At 44.1% G+C, this 16,497-nt stretch overlaps 2 protein-coding genes across 6 annotated transcripts in view; one reads left to right on the top strand and one right to left on the bottom strand.

Moving 5' to 3' along the window:
* prr35 (proline rich 35) overlaps positions 1 to 1,879 on the top strand; it is a gene marked incomplete at both ends in the record, with an annotated part of 2,405 nt that extends 526 nt beyond the window's left edge. Inside the window, 2 exons of the mRNA XM_080455977.1 lie at positions 1 to 886; positions 1,060 to 1,879. The exon at positions 1 to 886 is cut by the window's left edge and continues 526 nt beyond it. Of these exons, the coding sequence (XP_080312103.1) occupies positions 1 to 886; positions 1,060 to 1,879 (1,706 nt within the window). The remainder of the gene's footprint in view (positions 887 to 1,059) is intronic.
* A 3,285-nt stretch (positions 1,880 to 5,164) lies between these two features.
* LOC308105350 (myosin phosphatase Rho interacting protein) overlaps positions 5,165 to 16,497 on the bottom strand; it is a 74,493-nt gene continuing 63,160 nt past the window's right edge. For 4 of the 5 annotated variants that reach the window (XM_080456014.1, XM_080456016.1, XM_080456017.1 and 1 more), the window contains 9 exons: positions 12,620 to 16,360; positions 11,809 to 11,956; positions 11,236 to 11,341; positions 10,857 to 11,016; positions 10,387 to 10,494; positions 9,720 to 9,806; positions 9,445 to 9,607; positions 9,093 to 9,175; positions 5,165 to 6,748 (listed from right to left, as the gene is read on the bottom strand). In XM_080456014.1, coding sequence (XP_080312140.1) covers positions 6,677 to 6,748; positions 9,093 to 9,175; positions 9,445 to 9,607; positions 9,720 to 9,806; positions 10,387 to 10,494; positions 10,857 to 11,016; positions 11,236 to 11,341; positions 11,809 to 11,956; positions 12,620 to 16,360 — 4,668 coding nt within the window. In that variant the 3' untranslated portion in view covers positions 5,165 to 6,676. Of the gene's footprint in view, positions 6,749 to 8,034; positions 8,117 to 9,092; positions 9,176 to 9,444; positions 9,608 to 9,719; positions 9,807 to 10,386; positions 10,495 to 10,856; positions 11,017 to 11,235; positions 11,342 to 11,808; positions 11,957 to 12,619; positions 16,361 to 16,497 lie in introns of all 5 variants that reach the window. The other variant, XM_080456015.1, reaches the window with a different exon arrangement.

Genomic DNA, 16,497 nt, shown 5'->3' with positions numbered 1-16,497 from the left:
TGGCCGACATGTACTCCCTTGAGGACCAGCTTTTGAGGGCCCGCTCCATAGAGGTGGAGGCCCAGCTCAAACAATACAAGCTGTCCAAGACCTGCCTGACGGCCCCCGGTCTGCTGTCGGAGCAGTGGCGGCTGCTGACCACCAGCCACGCAAAAGGCAAGTCCGAAGGCGCCCAGTCCAGGGTGGGCGGCTCAATCCCCTGCTACCCTCCGCCGCCCAACCTGGTGGACTACCAGGATCCCACTGGACTTAACCTGTCGCTCCTCGGGGTGGGCTATCCCATAAGCCCCGGCCTCTTCTCCTACGTGAACTCGGCCATCCCCACTGCGGCCTCCAATCTGACCGCCCACAACTCACAGCTCGCCGCCCAGCTTCCCTTCCTGGCGTCGGCCGCTCAGCTCATGCACCCCGCCTCCAGCGCGCACCCTCACGCGGACAGAGGACTCCTCCCTCCCCGCCTGTACTACCCGTTCCTCTGCGAGCACACTTTCGGAGCGGCCCCGGCTCAGAATGAGTCCGGCAAAGGGCACAAGGCCTCCACAAACAGCCTGGAGCCCACCGCCCTCCCCGGGTACCAGTCCAAAGTGAACCTGTGGAAAGTGCCTGCCCTGCGGCCGGGGACGTCCAACGTCTCCCCTGCAGGCTGGGCCTCGCCCCAAAGAGAGTCCCCGGACCCTGGCCACAGGTTAGGGGACAGGCTGCAGGTCACGGCTAAGGAGACCGCTAAAGCTGGCTGGGGCCTGAAGAGGACAGGGGCCCCGTTGGGGAGCCACGAGGCCCCCATGGAGAAGAAGCCGACCATGGGCTTCACCTTGGACCTCTTAAAGAACATTCACAATGCTTCACCTCTAACCATGGCAACGGACAAGTTTATTCTGCACAGCAGGTAAGACTAGGATTTGTTGAAATTATCACGATTTTGTTGAAACTGTCATACGGCATTTTAATATAACATGGATAATCTTTCTATGAACAATACCATTTAGCTTTATTGCTGTTTGTGATCGTTTTAAAAGGTGCAGTTAACTAAGGCTCTCCAAATGTTGTTGTTCCTCACAGTTTACAGAGTGGTACGACTCAGACACGACCTGCAGCCCAGTGGTACCATGACCCCCCCACCAGCCCCAACAGTGAATCGGTCTTCCTCGCTCACTGTGGAAAAACCAACGGTCGAGAGGGAGCTCGAGCAGCAGGTGAGGGCGCTTCAGAATCCGTGGCCGCTCTCCTCAATGACCTCTCTAAGGCCCTGCAGGAGTACCAGGAGGCCGAGCACAAGATCTCCCACCTCGAAAAAGAGGACCTCCCGGCTCAAGGCCACCTCTGGGAACACCTCAGCAAGATCCGCAGTGAGCTCTCCCACATCCACCAGGCACTGGAGCGGACAGCCCGCCAGAGCGAAGGACCCCTTGACCTGTCCGTGAAGAAAGACGTGACGGAGACAGTCGTCCCGGGTGACCAGGGCATGAGAGACGACGGGAGTCTGAAAGACAACACCACAGAGACGGAGGAGGAGGACGAAGAGGCGGAGGAGGAGAGAGAGGAGGACGACGACGAGAGGAAGGCCTTGAAGGCTTCACTGGAGAGCCGTAAGCAGTCGCTGGACATGCTGATCAAGATGAGTCAGGCGGGCATGGCGGTAGTGAGCGCAGACGTTTTGTCTCCCGGTGGCCTCGGCTTGAGGCCCAGTCCCGCCGAGGCACTGTGGCCCGGCAGAACAACTAAGTGCGAGGCAGACTCCAGCGTCTTGCTTTGTCCCGACGGACGGCCCATGGTGTTCACAGACATTCCCTCATCTGCCAAAACCCCAAAGAGACCTCCCTCTATACAGCGACTGGAAGCCCAGTGTCCTCCAAGCCCCTTGACAGCAGCAGACTCCTAAAATCCCTGTTCCCTCTGTCTTTAACCTGAACAGAACTGAATCCTTGTCGTCATTCAAACGGTTACGCACCTATTTCTTTGTCTTTGGCATGCCCAGCAATTTTCACTGCACCAGGAAGCTCCATCAAAATTCTTGCTCACATCCTCCCATGAACATTTAGCACCTTATGAGGCAAAGAGTGAATGAAGGAAAATATATTGTATATCGCAAGGGAGAATAAATACTAATGCACTAAAAACTGGACATTGATTGTTAGTACAGTAAATGACTGCACTAAAAGTGCAGGGCTGTACTAACAGCCCTGCACTTCAAGACAAAAAGAGGATAGAACAATCATTTTTTAAATATAAACTTACGCCATAAACTAAGTCCACCAGATAACACTATAATTAAGAGACAATCCTTTTAAATGATTTGTAAATAGTGTAAATTTTTTCATCAACGTAAAATGATTTAAAAAGGTAAATGTTATGTTTTATATGAACAATGTCATGTTGGATTGTAAAATTGCCTTTGATGAAAGCTGTACACTGCTGTATTACATGCACTGAATTTCTTTGAATAAAGAGATGGAACAACTCTTATTCACTTCTCTGATTCTACATCAAACTACTATGGTTATAAGAATGAAACAATAAACATGACACATGAGGGGGAAAACCATACTGGAACAGGAACATAATAATAAAATGTATGAAATTGTGCTTAATTATATGAAATAAGAACAGGCAGCATAGAAATAATAGAAATATTTTAACATATCGTCACCTTCCTAAAATAATGGCCCACGTAATTTTTTGAGGAAAATGATTTGCCTAAATCAGCTCTTCATGCCATTGGCCCAATCGCCTATATCCTTATTGAAAAGGATCATGATGTTCCCACCCCAGTAGTATAATGGCCTATCTCAAGAGTGTGACCTAGGCCATTTTCATGGCCTAAATCACAAAGACAATTTGACTTGGCATTAATAATTTGGCCTACTGTAAGTAAAACACAAATTGGCCTAATGCTGCGGCAGATGGCAGATACAAAAGCTACAAAGATACACAGCATATTTGTAGCTTTACATCTTTGTAGCTCAAGTTCAAACAAGCTCAACTTTTTTGTAACTTGTACATGTTGTAGCTTTTGCAGCAGCTACAAACCAGACCCGTAGAGAGAGTTGCGTCACGCTTTCATCTGGGATGTTGCCTCCTGTATCTCCAAACATTGGAAGAGATAGAAAGAGAATTTCCGCATTCTATTCTTACAATGGGAGTCTATGCTAGTAGTGACGCAACTCTCTCGCTATACATTCGACGTTTCGCTACAAACGTCGGATGTATCTTTGTATCTTCATGTCGCTGGCTTCCATTGAAAATGAACGGTAGCCCGTATCTTTGTAGCTGCCAGCCCAGTGTGAACACAGCATGAGTCATTTAATCCTCTCAGTTTTTTCCGTTTTCTGAAAAACTTGACATTGACATAGATTCTATGTCATATGTCATTTTGTATGTCATAGAAAATGACATATGCCATTATTTAAACAAGGTGATGATATGTGATATGCATAGCCTTTTGGAAGGACAGTGCGCTATGAACATTGGTCATCTAAACATGGTGACCCTGTCACAGACTTACAGCCAGGTCAGCTAACAAATAGGCAAGGAAATCGCTGCTCCCCTCCACCCTGACAGAAGATGAAGTGGCTCCATAAGCTAAACAGTCAACACCAGGGTCACCTGTCCTTAGTTTCTAAGTCTAGCAGCTACCACTGCAAAGGTCAAGGCCCAGGCTACGGTGGAACCCCACATAAACCAGACAGAGGATTACCGGTTTGTCCCTTGATTGAGCAGCCAGCCCTCTCACCACCCTTACACCCAAGCCAGGTCAGCTGCTATGTCCAACAGAACCAAAATGAATGTTCCAGTATGTCCTCTTTAACCCTGATGTTTTTCTATAAGCAAAACAAACAAACAAAATCAGCAAAATTTTGCCACATACTTAACAAATATTTCTGAAGTAATTTTTATTCCTACTGCTCTATCTCTTAACAGTAAAGTGGATACTATGGGTCGTAAAGGCTTTCACCAGGCAGTTATTTTGTTTTAACATCTCATGTTTGCCACTGAATCGTGTGGGTGTTAACCTGCCAACTCTCCCGCATCCTCAATGAGACTCCTTCAATTCAACTATTTCTCCTTGAGGACTGCATGGCAACCCGTGTAAAAGGCCCACATAATACCGACATACCGCCCGTCACACAGCCCACTGATATGCAGCCATGGCCTTTAATGTTAATTTGTGTAGTTCCTTGGGTTTTTCATATGCAAATCGCAGTATTTGATTGTTTTTTGTTGGAAGGTGTGAATGGTGTCTCTCTCTCTCTCTCTATAGCTCAGTCTCACTCTCTCTATCTCTGTCTCTCTTGCCATGCTACTTTGATTCTGGCACACACATCCCAAAAAACCCTCTCTCTCATCAATGAGAGAGTGTTACTCTACTGTATACACTGTCGCTTTATGTATATTATGTCTGGATAAACTCCAGTCCAACATACAGTGTACACATACACTCCATGTAAGTGATATTGTAATTGATTGCAATCATAAAGAGATCAATTTCTGTAGACCTACTTTTAGCTTTCTAATGGATCCTATGTTAGTTAAGCCTGATAAAAGTATCAAACTCCACCAGAGTTCACTAAAATCTCCTTGAATCTTACAGTCGGTGTTTGTTACAACCAGTAACTGTGACACATGCTATTAAATTGATTTACCATTAACTGGAAATGAAAACAGTTAATGAGCAAGTGGTGTTAAACCGTACGAGAACACCCAAGGATTCTTGATTCAAAGAGGTGATTTTTCTTTTTTTAAATAGTCTTTAGTTTATTTTGCATAATATCCATCTAATTTGGTATTCTAGAACAAAATGCATTTTCTGGGTGTCCTTAGCATGAAACAAATGGAGGAATCTGGTTGCGGGACATCATTTTAAAACCTTCACAAATGCAGCATGAAATATGCATTAGCTTCAATGACATTGTGCCCAAGCCCACAGCACCCTCATGTGGACAGTTTCATACACATGCTGAAATACTTTTCTATATTCTAAATCCATATTCTTCCTTTAATTGTATATAGCTCATGTTTTCCTTCCTGCAAATAGTTCTGAATGCAGCAGCTTGGCTTTGTAATGGTACTACGCATAACACTTGAAGATTTTAGCAACTTCTTGGTAGTGCTGTATTTTACATTTTCCAAAGACTAGAATAAATCATTGACAAAATCACTCCTAAAATTCAGAAACACTTCATTTATTGGCGTTATACATTCAAACGAAAATAAAAAATATTCATATATATATTTCATATAGAGCTAATAAGCAAGATACAAGTTTAAAACAAAATACAGAAGTTTTCCGTGTGGCATATATGTACAAGGCGTGATTTGAATACTATACAGTGTGTATCCATAGCTGCACAGGTGTCAATGGATGTGTATTCTTCACTCAGTTGAGGCACAAAGACTACTGTATTTCAAAGACAAAGATTTCAGTGAGAGGTCAGGGATTGGGCCAAGTGCTTCAGGACAGCCATTTACAGTTTAAAAAAACTGAAGAAAAAAAAAGTTTCAGTCTCAACATCTAAACAGTAGGACTTGCAAAGGCAAAGCTTATGTTTTCCACACTAAAGCATAAAAGGAGGAAAATGAGGCAAACCATTCCGGGAGTTCAAATTACCATACAGTCATGCAAAGCCCTAAATAGTGTCACTTTTAAGATTAAATCCTTAAACACCGATCCCAGAACTATGAGGAAACAGAAATCTATGATGTAAGTAATAGAGAGAGAAAACATCAGTAGCGAGTTAAGAGTTTGTAGCTTGTTCTACCATATTCAACAGACGCCAAGAAGTCTGTTTGCACTGTAACAAATAGTTGGGTTGAAGTCATCACACCATTGAGACGAAAACAAAATAAAGAAACGGCTTCCTCAAGTAGTCAAGTGATAAGTGCAACACCCCCCCCCCTCCCCATCCCCTTCCCATCTCCACACACAGGCACTCAAAATAATGTTAAAAAACTCTCATACGTCATTAAAACAAAGCATCACATTGTTGAATATCAAATCAAAACCAAAAGGTATAGTACAGCAGATGCCCCAACAATCAACGGCAAACCATACTCTTCCACATATCCAGTAGTTATGTACAACATAACTGGTGCAACATAAAAATCATTAGATAAAAGAAATTATTGTAACCCAAACAATAAAATACAGCAGATAGTCTATGAATTCCTATTTGGGAAATATATATTATTTATACTGTGTATTGCTATCTGTTTTGGCATTTTGAGGGATGGAAAGAATACAATTAAAACGCTGTTGTTTAGCCCTCTCAAAAGGTAACACAGCTGAAGTGTGACAGTTCACCACCCGTGGACTGGTTCCACATAAAAGGTTATTACTCGAGAAATCTTTTACACAAAATTGATTTAATAATGTAAACACACATGAAGAGACTATTTTAGGACCAAAAACAACAACTACAATCCTCCATAGGAACAGGATTGAAGCCAGTCTATACTTATTTAGATTTAGTATTTATAGACATTGTACATTATCCTTTGTGAGTCTCCTCATTGATCATATTCACACAGCAGGGGGTTCCCCAACCACCGAATATGATGCAAGAGCAAAAATCGTGTGTGAATATGGTCAACGATGATGGCATGACCTTAGCCATTTTGACCAAAAAGCAAGGCTTAGCAAAGAACAGAGTGTGAAGGAAAAACTTCAGATTCCCCAAAATTAAATCTTCCTGGAATCTTTTGCCTCAAAGAGCTTCATGCGTTCCTGCACAGTTAGTCCCTCTTTTAGGCTCTACGGGAGGAAGGAAAGAAAATATGTCGTTTATATTTGACTGATAAGGACTTTGACAGCCAGAGAGGAGCTTTCAAAAACCAGACAAGTGACTTCAGTCATCTATTTTAGGCAAATGTGTATGCTCACTGGAACAAAGCACATGTTTACCTTAACCCATTAAGGCCTGAGGTTCCGATTCTACAAATTCGAAATCCTAACCGTTTTTTGAAAAAACGTATGTTACTATATCAGTGGTTCTCAAACGTTTTCATGTCAAGGACCCCAAAATGAATATGTATTTGTCCACGGACCCCCATCTCAAAATATTTTGTTCCAGGGACCCCCTGAAGCAAAGATTTGAGTTACAAATGTTCGCTTTAAAAATATATATATTTTAAAAGATTTGCACACATTTTCACGATTTTTCAAAAATAGCAGAGCTTGTATATCTGCTATTTTTGAATAGCCAAAGTGTAAAATAATGTGTTTTTAGCTCAAATCTAAAAATGACACGGATGCGTTCCCGGTCCTAATGGGTTAATAATTGAATGAACCCATCCTATACCCATCATTAAGGAAACAACAATCTTAGAACAAATGGTGCATCAATCAACACATGTCATGTACATTTGAGTAACAAGGAGTACATTCACTGCGTTGTGCTGCGAGAAATGTTAATGGTTAACTAGATTAAACTCCACTCAAGAGGTACAGGAAAACATAGTGATGTTATAGTCGTGCAAGTTAGAAACACAGACCAAATGACAACGAACAATCACAAGACTAAATGACAAACAAACCAAAGACGGCAGCTCACAGATCAAGTTAATTCACACATACAGGGCACCAAGCCATAACAGCTGAACTACTACTATATGGTGTCTGTGAGCCCAGGATCTAGTTATATCCACGGACAAAACGCTGGGGGCATGTGTGCCTGAATGTTACTATAACTACAGAAAAGGTGGCTATAAGTAGGAACACATTGCCTCTGAACATACTGTACAGTGCATACTGTTCTGTACAGAAATTCATGTGAACAATCTTTCTGGAGTCAAAACTAACCAGGTGGGTTTTCATCATAGGGCAGTGTAGTTTTCAGGCTACACTTGCCCCACCACCTCTGCTATGACCTTCCAATAAATGTGAGACTGCGATGTTTTTGCCTGACATGGAAACTACTAATAACTCTTGAAGGTAATGCAAAAGAAGTTGGGGCAAAGAAAGGAGGGTTGTGTTGGAAAGGAACTCATGCAATGTGGGGTAGGGCATGCTCGCCCTAGGTCATGCTACAGTATACCTACAGCATATCTTGGGACAGGGAAGGGAGGGGGAGTCACCCCACAATGGGAGTCAGCTATCCAATGAAACTTGTTCAGTGACAGACTGCCGGACAAAAAAAAACACAGGTGACAATCTTACAATGCATGAAAATCACTTTGACTTACAGTACTGTACTTGCCAACACTGAATACATATATATACAAACATGTACTATGAAATTGACTTTCACAAAAACACAGACAAATTGAAGTTACAGTAGACTCAACATTGAGCAAATGTCATTGCCGTCAAGTAGGGCTGCAACAAACTGATTAACCAATCAATCTTTTACATTAATAACACAATAATTCTATTTGATAACCAGCAAGGATGCTTTCTTTTCAGATGCTCAAGCATGCACATTGTACTGCCATGGGACGTCAAACTGCTCTTGCATATTTTGCATGCTACAATATTTTGGTTGGGTCTTATTTGATCAGTTGGAATGCACCAAAATAAAAATTATTGGCCGAACACCAAAATAGCGATTTTTTCTTTGTTTGTGATTTATCATTATTTTTTACCATTTCTGTCACGGCTATAACTCAGTTGTATGTTTACTCTGTTGTATGTTTACTACTCAATGGTCCCTCTGTTGTCCACCCAGCAATGTCACCTAAACTTTGCAATAGAATATAATAGTTGTCCCAACTCTCAAAAGTCAGTTAAACTCTGTAATAGTTTGGCCCGGACGGCTGGCGTAGCGGTCCGGGCACCTAGGCTTCAATGTAGCCTGACATGACGTGGGTTCGAGTCCCGTTCCCGACGATCTTTGCTGCATGTCTCTCCCCATCTCTTTAACGTGTTTATCTGAATATAAAATTCATTGCAATTGAGACCTGATTTTGTGCTGTTATTATATTATGGCTATTGGTGTTCAAGCCAGGTTTAGTGGCCGTAACACCAGCGCTCCCCAAAACAACAGGTTTGGGGATCAGTTGGGAATTGATTACATGAAACAGGCACCTCTGTGTCCAGTCTCAATGTTTTTAAACAAATATTATTTATGCTTCAAATAAAAGTTGAATCAGTCTCTTACCTTTGATCTTTCACCGCGTGTCTGCCTGGAGATCAGTGACCGCTTTTTCAGGAAGTCTGGATTGCTTTTCGATTTCATGATGTCTTATAAATAAATAAAAAAGAGAACACAACCAACTTGATTAATTGGTGAAATGAAAGTAGCTTAATGTAGTAGAATAAAACTACAGTGCCAGAATGGAATGACAGAACCTGTTCTTCCGATAATTCTTTCTTTACAAGTTGTAAATACTGCAGAACAATGCAAATAGGCCTTCATTCATATTAACACTATTTAGCTTTTCAAAACCATTAAAATCCAAAACAAATGTTCCTATGCCAAGACCCCCAAATGATAACCTTGTTCAACTGACCATATCCAGGAGTGCCAGCTCCATCTACTGTCCTCTCTCCCAGTTCTTCTGTGGCAACGAGGAGCTTTTCCTTCAGTTTGGTGATGTCACAGTCAGCCTTTGCTTTCACGATGCTGAGTTCTGTGTAGATGCCTTTATATCTGTCTGTGGCATATTTCTTATCCTGGAAAAGGGTAACATTAAACACCAGTTGAGTTCCTGCTCTCTTAGTAAGAGAACTTAGACGGATAAAACATGATCCTTTCAGTTAAACAATTTCAATGGATTTCTCATACCCTTAAAGCAGACTGTAGCTCATCTTTCAGTGAGTGGATTTCTTGTTTAAGGTATTGGATCTCTGACTCCTTGATTCGTAGTAACACCTAATATGAAGGAGATGAAATCAACAGATTAGAGATCACAAAAGAAAACTAGATGTTAATAACAACAATGATAATAATAACTTTATTTGTATACTGTAGCACCTTTTAAGCTACAAAGTGTTTTGCATAATAATACAATAAATAATAAAAGTGAGTAATATCCAAGGTTAAGATAAACAAGCAGGTTACAAGTCATCAATTTAAAAAAAGCTGTGCGATAGGAGTTTTAAGAAGAGGACACTGAGTTTGCCTGCCTGAGATCCCCAGGCAGAGAGTTCTACAGCCGAGGGTCATCCTTAGTAACTAGCAGAGATTTTGGAACCATTAGTAGGGCCCTGCTGGAACATCTCAGGCAGCGGCCAGGCTCATAGGGAGTTAAAAGATCACAAAAATAGGCAGGAGCCTGACAATTCAGGGCTTTAAAAACAAGCAGTAACATCTTAAAAATCCAGTGAAGGTCAGCAAGGACTGGTGTAATTTGCTCACTTCTCTTAGAGTGTGTGTGTGTGTGTGTGTGTGTGTGTGTGTGTGTGTGTGTGTGTGTGTGTGTGTGTGTGTGTGTGTGTGTGTGTGTGTGTACCTCCAGTTCGTACAGATCCTTGCCCTGGGTGAGTGGTGACAGCACTGTTTCACCACTATAGCAGGAGCGCATACGAGTGATCTCTACCGTCAGCCTGTTATTCAATTCCTGTAGGCAAGAGAGAAAGATAGTCCACTTTGTTTGTGTCTATAGGAGGGAGTGTGAATGTGTGTGTTTGTGGGCATGCGAGTGAATTGTCTCTTTGTACTTTTATTCTTGCAGCAAGTATAAAGGAAGTCCTGCAAAGTCAGGCCATTTTGTTAGTCGTCACATTTGAAGAGGATTTTAGGTCCAACATTAACATTAACTTTAAATATGAAGGTTAGGTATGCAGTAGGTGTGCGGTGAAGGTAGAGGTTTAATTTAGAGGTCAGTAAATGTATGTACTGTACATCACAACATGAATATGTATCAATGCAAGGTCATCACAACCTCCCACCATGTGTGTTTGAGTGGGTGCGTATATAAACCTGATTGTGTGCATTAAGCTCCTGGTTCTCTCTCTGACACTGCCTGAGGGCCTGCCTCTCCGCCTCCAGAGCCTGGGCCAGGTGGGCGTTTTCCAAACACTTCTGAGAGTACTGCTCTGACAGAACCTCCAGCTCCCTCTGAATGGACTGCAACTCCTCCCTAAGAGGGTTCCACCGACACATTTGAATTTAACTGCTTGTATGTGGACAATACGTTTCTTTCGAATATGCTCATACTGCCAAATGTGTTATGCTGTACCCTGCCCAGAGAAAACAAAAGCCCTTTGTGTTGCGGTGACCTTTAGGAATGTTAATAATACAGTAGGTACAGTATATGAACTAGTTTGGAATAGCACCACACTCTTGTTAGACAACTTACTCGTATTGTAAGCGAAGCTCATCGATGTCAGCGTTCAGTCCACTTAGCTGGGAGCGATGGGTCTTCTCCAGTTCTTCCCTATGTGCATTCTTCATAGCTTCAATAGCTGAAGCACAGGTAGCAATTAGCCACAGTTAAAACTAGGGGTGTGCCGATACACTAGTTTCACGATACGATACACGATATTGGGCTCACAATATCGATACGATACGATATATGGCACTTTTATTATGAAAATATATCGGGGGGGGGGGGGGGGGAATCAAATGTAACCAAATACTTCTGTTTTTGCATTATTATTATTGCAAAAAAGTGTTTTATTTTATTTATTTTTTTACGCCAAAACGATACATATCGGCACGAAAACGTATAGCGATATATCGCGGGACGATATATCGGCACACCCCTAGTTAAAACCCATGGTGATAGAACCCCCCACCCTACCACCACCCAATATGAACAAAACATGAAGCTGTTTGATATCTAACATTCACATAATGTAGCTTCTGGGAAGACTAATAGAGAATACGATTTTGAACGAAACATTTTAAAATAAAATCTTATTTTAATTACCAGCAATAGTGGCAGCAGTTTCTTCAGCCAAGAGTCGTTCTCGTTCCTCCATGAGCTTACAGACCTCCCTTTGGTGCTGCCTCTGAAGATCCTCTACCACCTTGTGGTGAGTTTCCTCCATGGCCGCAAAGCCTCGTTCACATGTGGCCTAGAGGGCGAAGGGTTAACATGATTGCCCAAATCCTGAATATTCCTTTATCAATCACCTGTGTTGTAATGTCTGACTAATATGAGGTCAGTGCAGTTTATGTCCAGAGCATTCTAGGCTACACGATGCTGATTAAATTGTACCATTAAATACCACGTTGCAAGCAGCCATGCAAGCCTTTAGTGATTACAAAGCCAAGCTACTGTAGGTTAGCAAAAGAGCGAGTTAAGGCAGTGAAGCAAAATCCCTGAGAATCTGACTTTTGTGATTGAAAGACGGTGGTTCATTCTATTACTGAACTGGGGCAAGACAGTCTACAGTACAGACTACTGCTGCCTGAGTGAAACGGGCAGTGTATATTACAGTGACAGTGATACATGCAACTGAAAAATACTTTTACTCATTAGGAAGAACTCAAAGACATACTGCAGCATGCCATTTTATTTTTCTTCTGATATTTTGTGATATTTAAATGTTGAGAAACATATTTCTCATTAAATTCCATGTCATTTTTCCCAATTACAATCCATCCTTGAATATTAGTTAACATTCTAATAAGATTGTTTATTTGAATGACAGCTGCAGATGCTTTTACCTACTGTATCTACAACTAACCACAGGAAAATAATTATTTGCTAAAGTAATAAAAAAAAGAGCAAGAACCTTAAGACTTTCAAAGTCTCTCTGGTATTTTTCTTTCAGGCTCGCCACATCTCCATCCAGGTGCTGTTTCTCTAGCTCATCCCTCATGTTGGTCATCTGGGTCTCCAATTCCTGGATCCTGTCCTTTAGAACTACCATGGGGTCCACATCTGACCTGGTCCATGGCTCCTCCACTTTCTCCTGTTCACCCTCCTCCATTGGCCAAGTCGGTTCTGCCGCCTTTTCAGCCTGGGGGTCTTCAGGTCTGTCCACGGCCTGTTCTCTATCTTGGATGCAGTGAATGGTGTCTATGTAATGTGTGTGCAATTTCTGAATCTCCTCCTTGTGGAGAAGCTGGAGCTCACAGATCCTTTCCTGGAACTGCTCCTCGAGTCGCCTAACGTGGCAATCGTGACGCTCCTCTGTGGTGTCCATGTCCACCAGTAACAACTCCATCTTTCTTTGGTTGTCAGCGGTCGTCTCCATCAGGGCAAGCACCGTGGAGGCACGGTCCTGCTCTACTTGACTCAGCTCCTCTCTGTGCCTCTTCCGTAGCTCTTCGGTTTCCTTCTGGAAACTTTCCTCCAGGTGGACCAGTTGGTCCTGCTGCTGGGAGAGCTGGACAACACGTTGGCTGATCTCACTCTTCAGGGATTGGTTCTCGTTCTGGAGAGTGGCCACCGTTTGGTCAAAGCTGAGGCGCTCATCCTGCAAAGAGGCTTCGTAGTTCTCTCGAATGGCACTGACATTGCGGGCGTGCTCCTGGACAAGAGCGTCCATGTTCTGACCTGCCTGTTGACACCGACTCAAGTCTTGCTTGTGGATGGCTCGTAGCCTACAGGCAACATAAGCCACTTGGGCCTGGATAAGGGCCTCACGCATACAAAGGGAGCTACTTGTGATACTGTGGGTGGGTTGGTGGCCTGCAATAGAACGGATCATGTGGGCCAGTCCAGGTTGGTTACCACCAGACTCTATTTCTTGGGCAAATCTATGGAGAATTGCTGCCTGTCTCTGAAGCTCAGCGGCCAGGTTCTCTTGCCCAGTTTGCAATGACTCAATGGAATCAACACTACAAGATGGCACACCTCCAGCTAAGTGTCTATCTAGGATTTCCTCAACCAGATATCTGGCTCCTTCCATTTCAATTTGCTCCATATAAGGGGCAAGATCAGGAGGGTTAATATCCATTAAACTCTGTTTTTGGTTATTTCTGACCTCTCTAACTACGTTTTCAAAATCAGGCCGTTGGAAAGCATCAAAAATCTCTTTCAATGCTAGTTCCCTTTGTTGTAGATTATGATGGGCTTCGGCCAGTTCCCTTTTTAGTGTTCCCAATTTCTCCTCATAGAAGTGTTTCAGGTCTTGAATAGAGTAGGCTAGTTCAGCCTTAACAAAGGTATTAAAGATAACCTTGTCTTCAGCCAAAACTTTGTCATCTCTTTGTTGAGCAGCATTTGAACCTTCTACCTGCAATATTTCACACTGTGTCTCTGCCTGCTCCACTTCCTTCCAGAAAGCGCTCTCTAACATTAACTTCCTGGTCAACACATCAGCGTAAACGATAGCCAAACAATCTCTATCACTTTGCTTGATGATCTCAACTTCTCTACATATCTCACCAAGACCTTGTCGGAGGTCAGACGTTGGATTCTGTATCAACAAAGCCATTTTGTTCAAAACTATTGCCTCAAATGACAATGTTTTGGCAAAGGCGCGAGCTGCTTCTTCATCCAAGACCTTGGTATTGAGAGTGTCTTGGGTTTGGTCTTGAACGTCTACTGGTGAGTGCTGCTCCAAAGTCTTTTCTCCTTGTCTAATGTACAATGTTGCGTTGACCAATTCATTCTCTATTTCTGACAGGGACTGAAGCTGTGAATCAGTGTTCTCATGACCGCGGCCACTGAGAATAGCCCTGACTTTCTTGCGACTTGTCTCTACACACACTAGTGCCTTGGCATAATGGTTATTAGCAGTAACAATGTGACATTCGCTGTTACAACTTTGTACCTTCTCTTGCTCAGAGCTATTATCTGATTTCTGATGATCTGGCATATTCAGGACTTCTGGTCCAACAGCTTTTTGCTCTTCTAGTTTTTGAGTGAGGGTTCTTAGCTTTTCCTCAGTGGCCAGCAATTTAGTCTCTAGGGCATTTATAATGGAAACAAACTTCTCTGGGTCACTACTGTACTGGAATATGACATCAGTGGAAGGGGTCCAATCTAATTCCTTAGAGTCTTGGCTAACCCCTTGGGTTGTATCCATAGCAGCACTGTCCATTTGACTGGTGTCCATGTCCTCTAATGTCATATACTTTTGGCACTGAATACTGGAAAACCGTATCCGAGGTCTCTTAGCTAGGTACTCATCTGAGAAAGTCTTGGATGCAGTGTCAAAGGAGACTGTCAGTTCTGTTGGCATAGAGGCTGAGGTCTGAGGACTTCCCATAGGTATGTCCTGAGAATGCGCTTTCTGCTCTCGTCGCTCCATGCGCAGGTCAGCATAGCCAAGCTGCAGGGCATTGAGGTGCTGCTCCAGCTCTGCAATACGGTCCTCTGCAACCACAAGCTTGGCTTGCAGATCCTTTTCGGCACTGCAGGGTTCAGCCTGACTCATCTGACAGAGAAGCTCCTCCTTGGCCAGCAGCTTCTGTTCCGTCTCCTCCAGGCTGTTGCCAAGGGCTTCCATCTTAATGAGGACCTCTTTCAAGTCCTGCTCCTTGCGTTCTACCAGCCTCTCATACATGTCTTTAGTCTGGTGGATCTCTTCTTCTTTTTCCCTGAGGAACAGGCTCATCTTCTGGAACTCTTCCGAGGCCCTCTCATAGGAGTTCTCCAGAGTGTTGTAATTGGTCTCTTCCGAATTCAGACGGCCACGTAGCTTACTGACCTCACGGTCCGCTTCTGCAATCTGGTTGAGAAGCTCCTGACAGCGGCAGGTGAGATGACCTTTCTCTTCCTCCAGCCTGCGAACATTTTCCCTCAGTGTTTCCGCCACATTGGTCTTCTGGGTGAGCTCCTGCTGCAGCCTCAGCACCTCCTCCCTGTCCTCCACTACCGCTGATGCCCGCCTTCCGGCCAACAGAGCTCCTACTTCCTGCTCCGCCTCCAGCAGCTTGTCCTCAGTCTCCGAACGCGTGGCTTCAGCCTCGGCCAATCTCCGAATCAGGCTCTGCTTCTCTCTCTCGTGACTCTCCTGCATGCAACGCTGCTCCCCCCTCAGACGCTCTTCCTTCAGCGCGTGACCCTCCTCCGTGGCGCTTAGGTGGGCCGTCACCTCCTGCAGCCTCTCCTGGAGTCTCTGCACCTCCCTGAGGTGGTCACGCTGCAAGGCCTGCTGATGCTCCAGGTGCCTGAGGGCCTGGCTCCTTTCCAAGAGAGTCGCCTCCACTTCGCGGAGCCTGTCCTCGCTGTCCTTCAGCTGGGCTCGCAGGGTGGCCTCGCTGCGTCCCCAGTCCTCTTCCTGCTCCCTGGAGCGCTCCTGCTCTAACTTGAGCTCGTTACGCATGCGGGCCACGGCCTGCTCGCTGGCGAGGATCTCAGCCATCGCAGAGGCCAATTTTGCCTGCAGGGCCTGGATGTCATCCTCGTGGCGGCTTACGGCATTCTGGGCTTCGGAGTAGGACCTCCTTAGAGTCTGAACCTGCTGATGAGTGAAGTCCTGCTTGCGCTTCTGGGTCTCCAGCTCGCCCTGGAGATCTTGGTTAAGCTTGTGCAGGCGTTGCCATGGCACTCTGTGTGGCGAGGCGGGGGTTGTGGCACTCTTTAAAAGATTGACAGTTTTTTTCGTTAGTGACATCACCTCACATTGTCACGTTACGTATGGAGAGCCACATCTCAGGAGCGACCATGGAGAACGTAGGAATTTCTCCTGCCTCTCCATGAAAAAATTTACACCAT

Source organism: Gymnoscopelus braueri, assembly GCF_963280865.1.
Source record: "Gymnoscopelus braueri genome assembly, chromosome: 17".
NCBI classification, from domain to species: Eukaryota; Metazoa; Chordata; class Actinopteri; order Myctophiformes; family Myctophidae; genus Gymnoscopelus; species Gymnoscopelus braueri.
The sequence above is the reverse complement of the archived record's forward strand: the minus strand, read 5'-3'. Positions and strand labels throughout refer to the sequence as shown.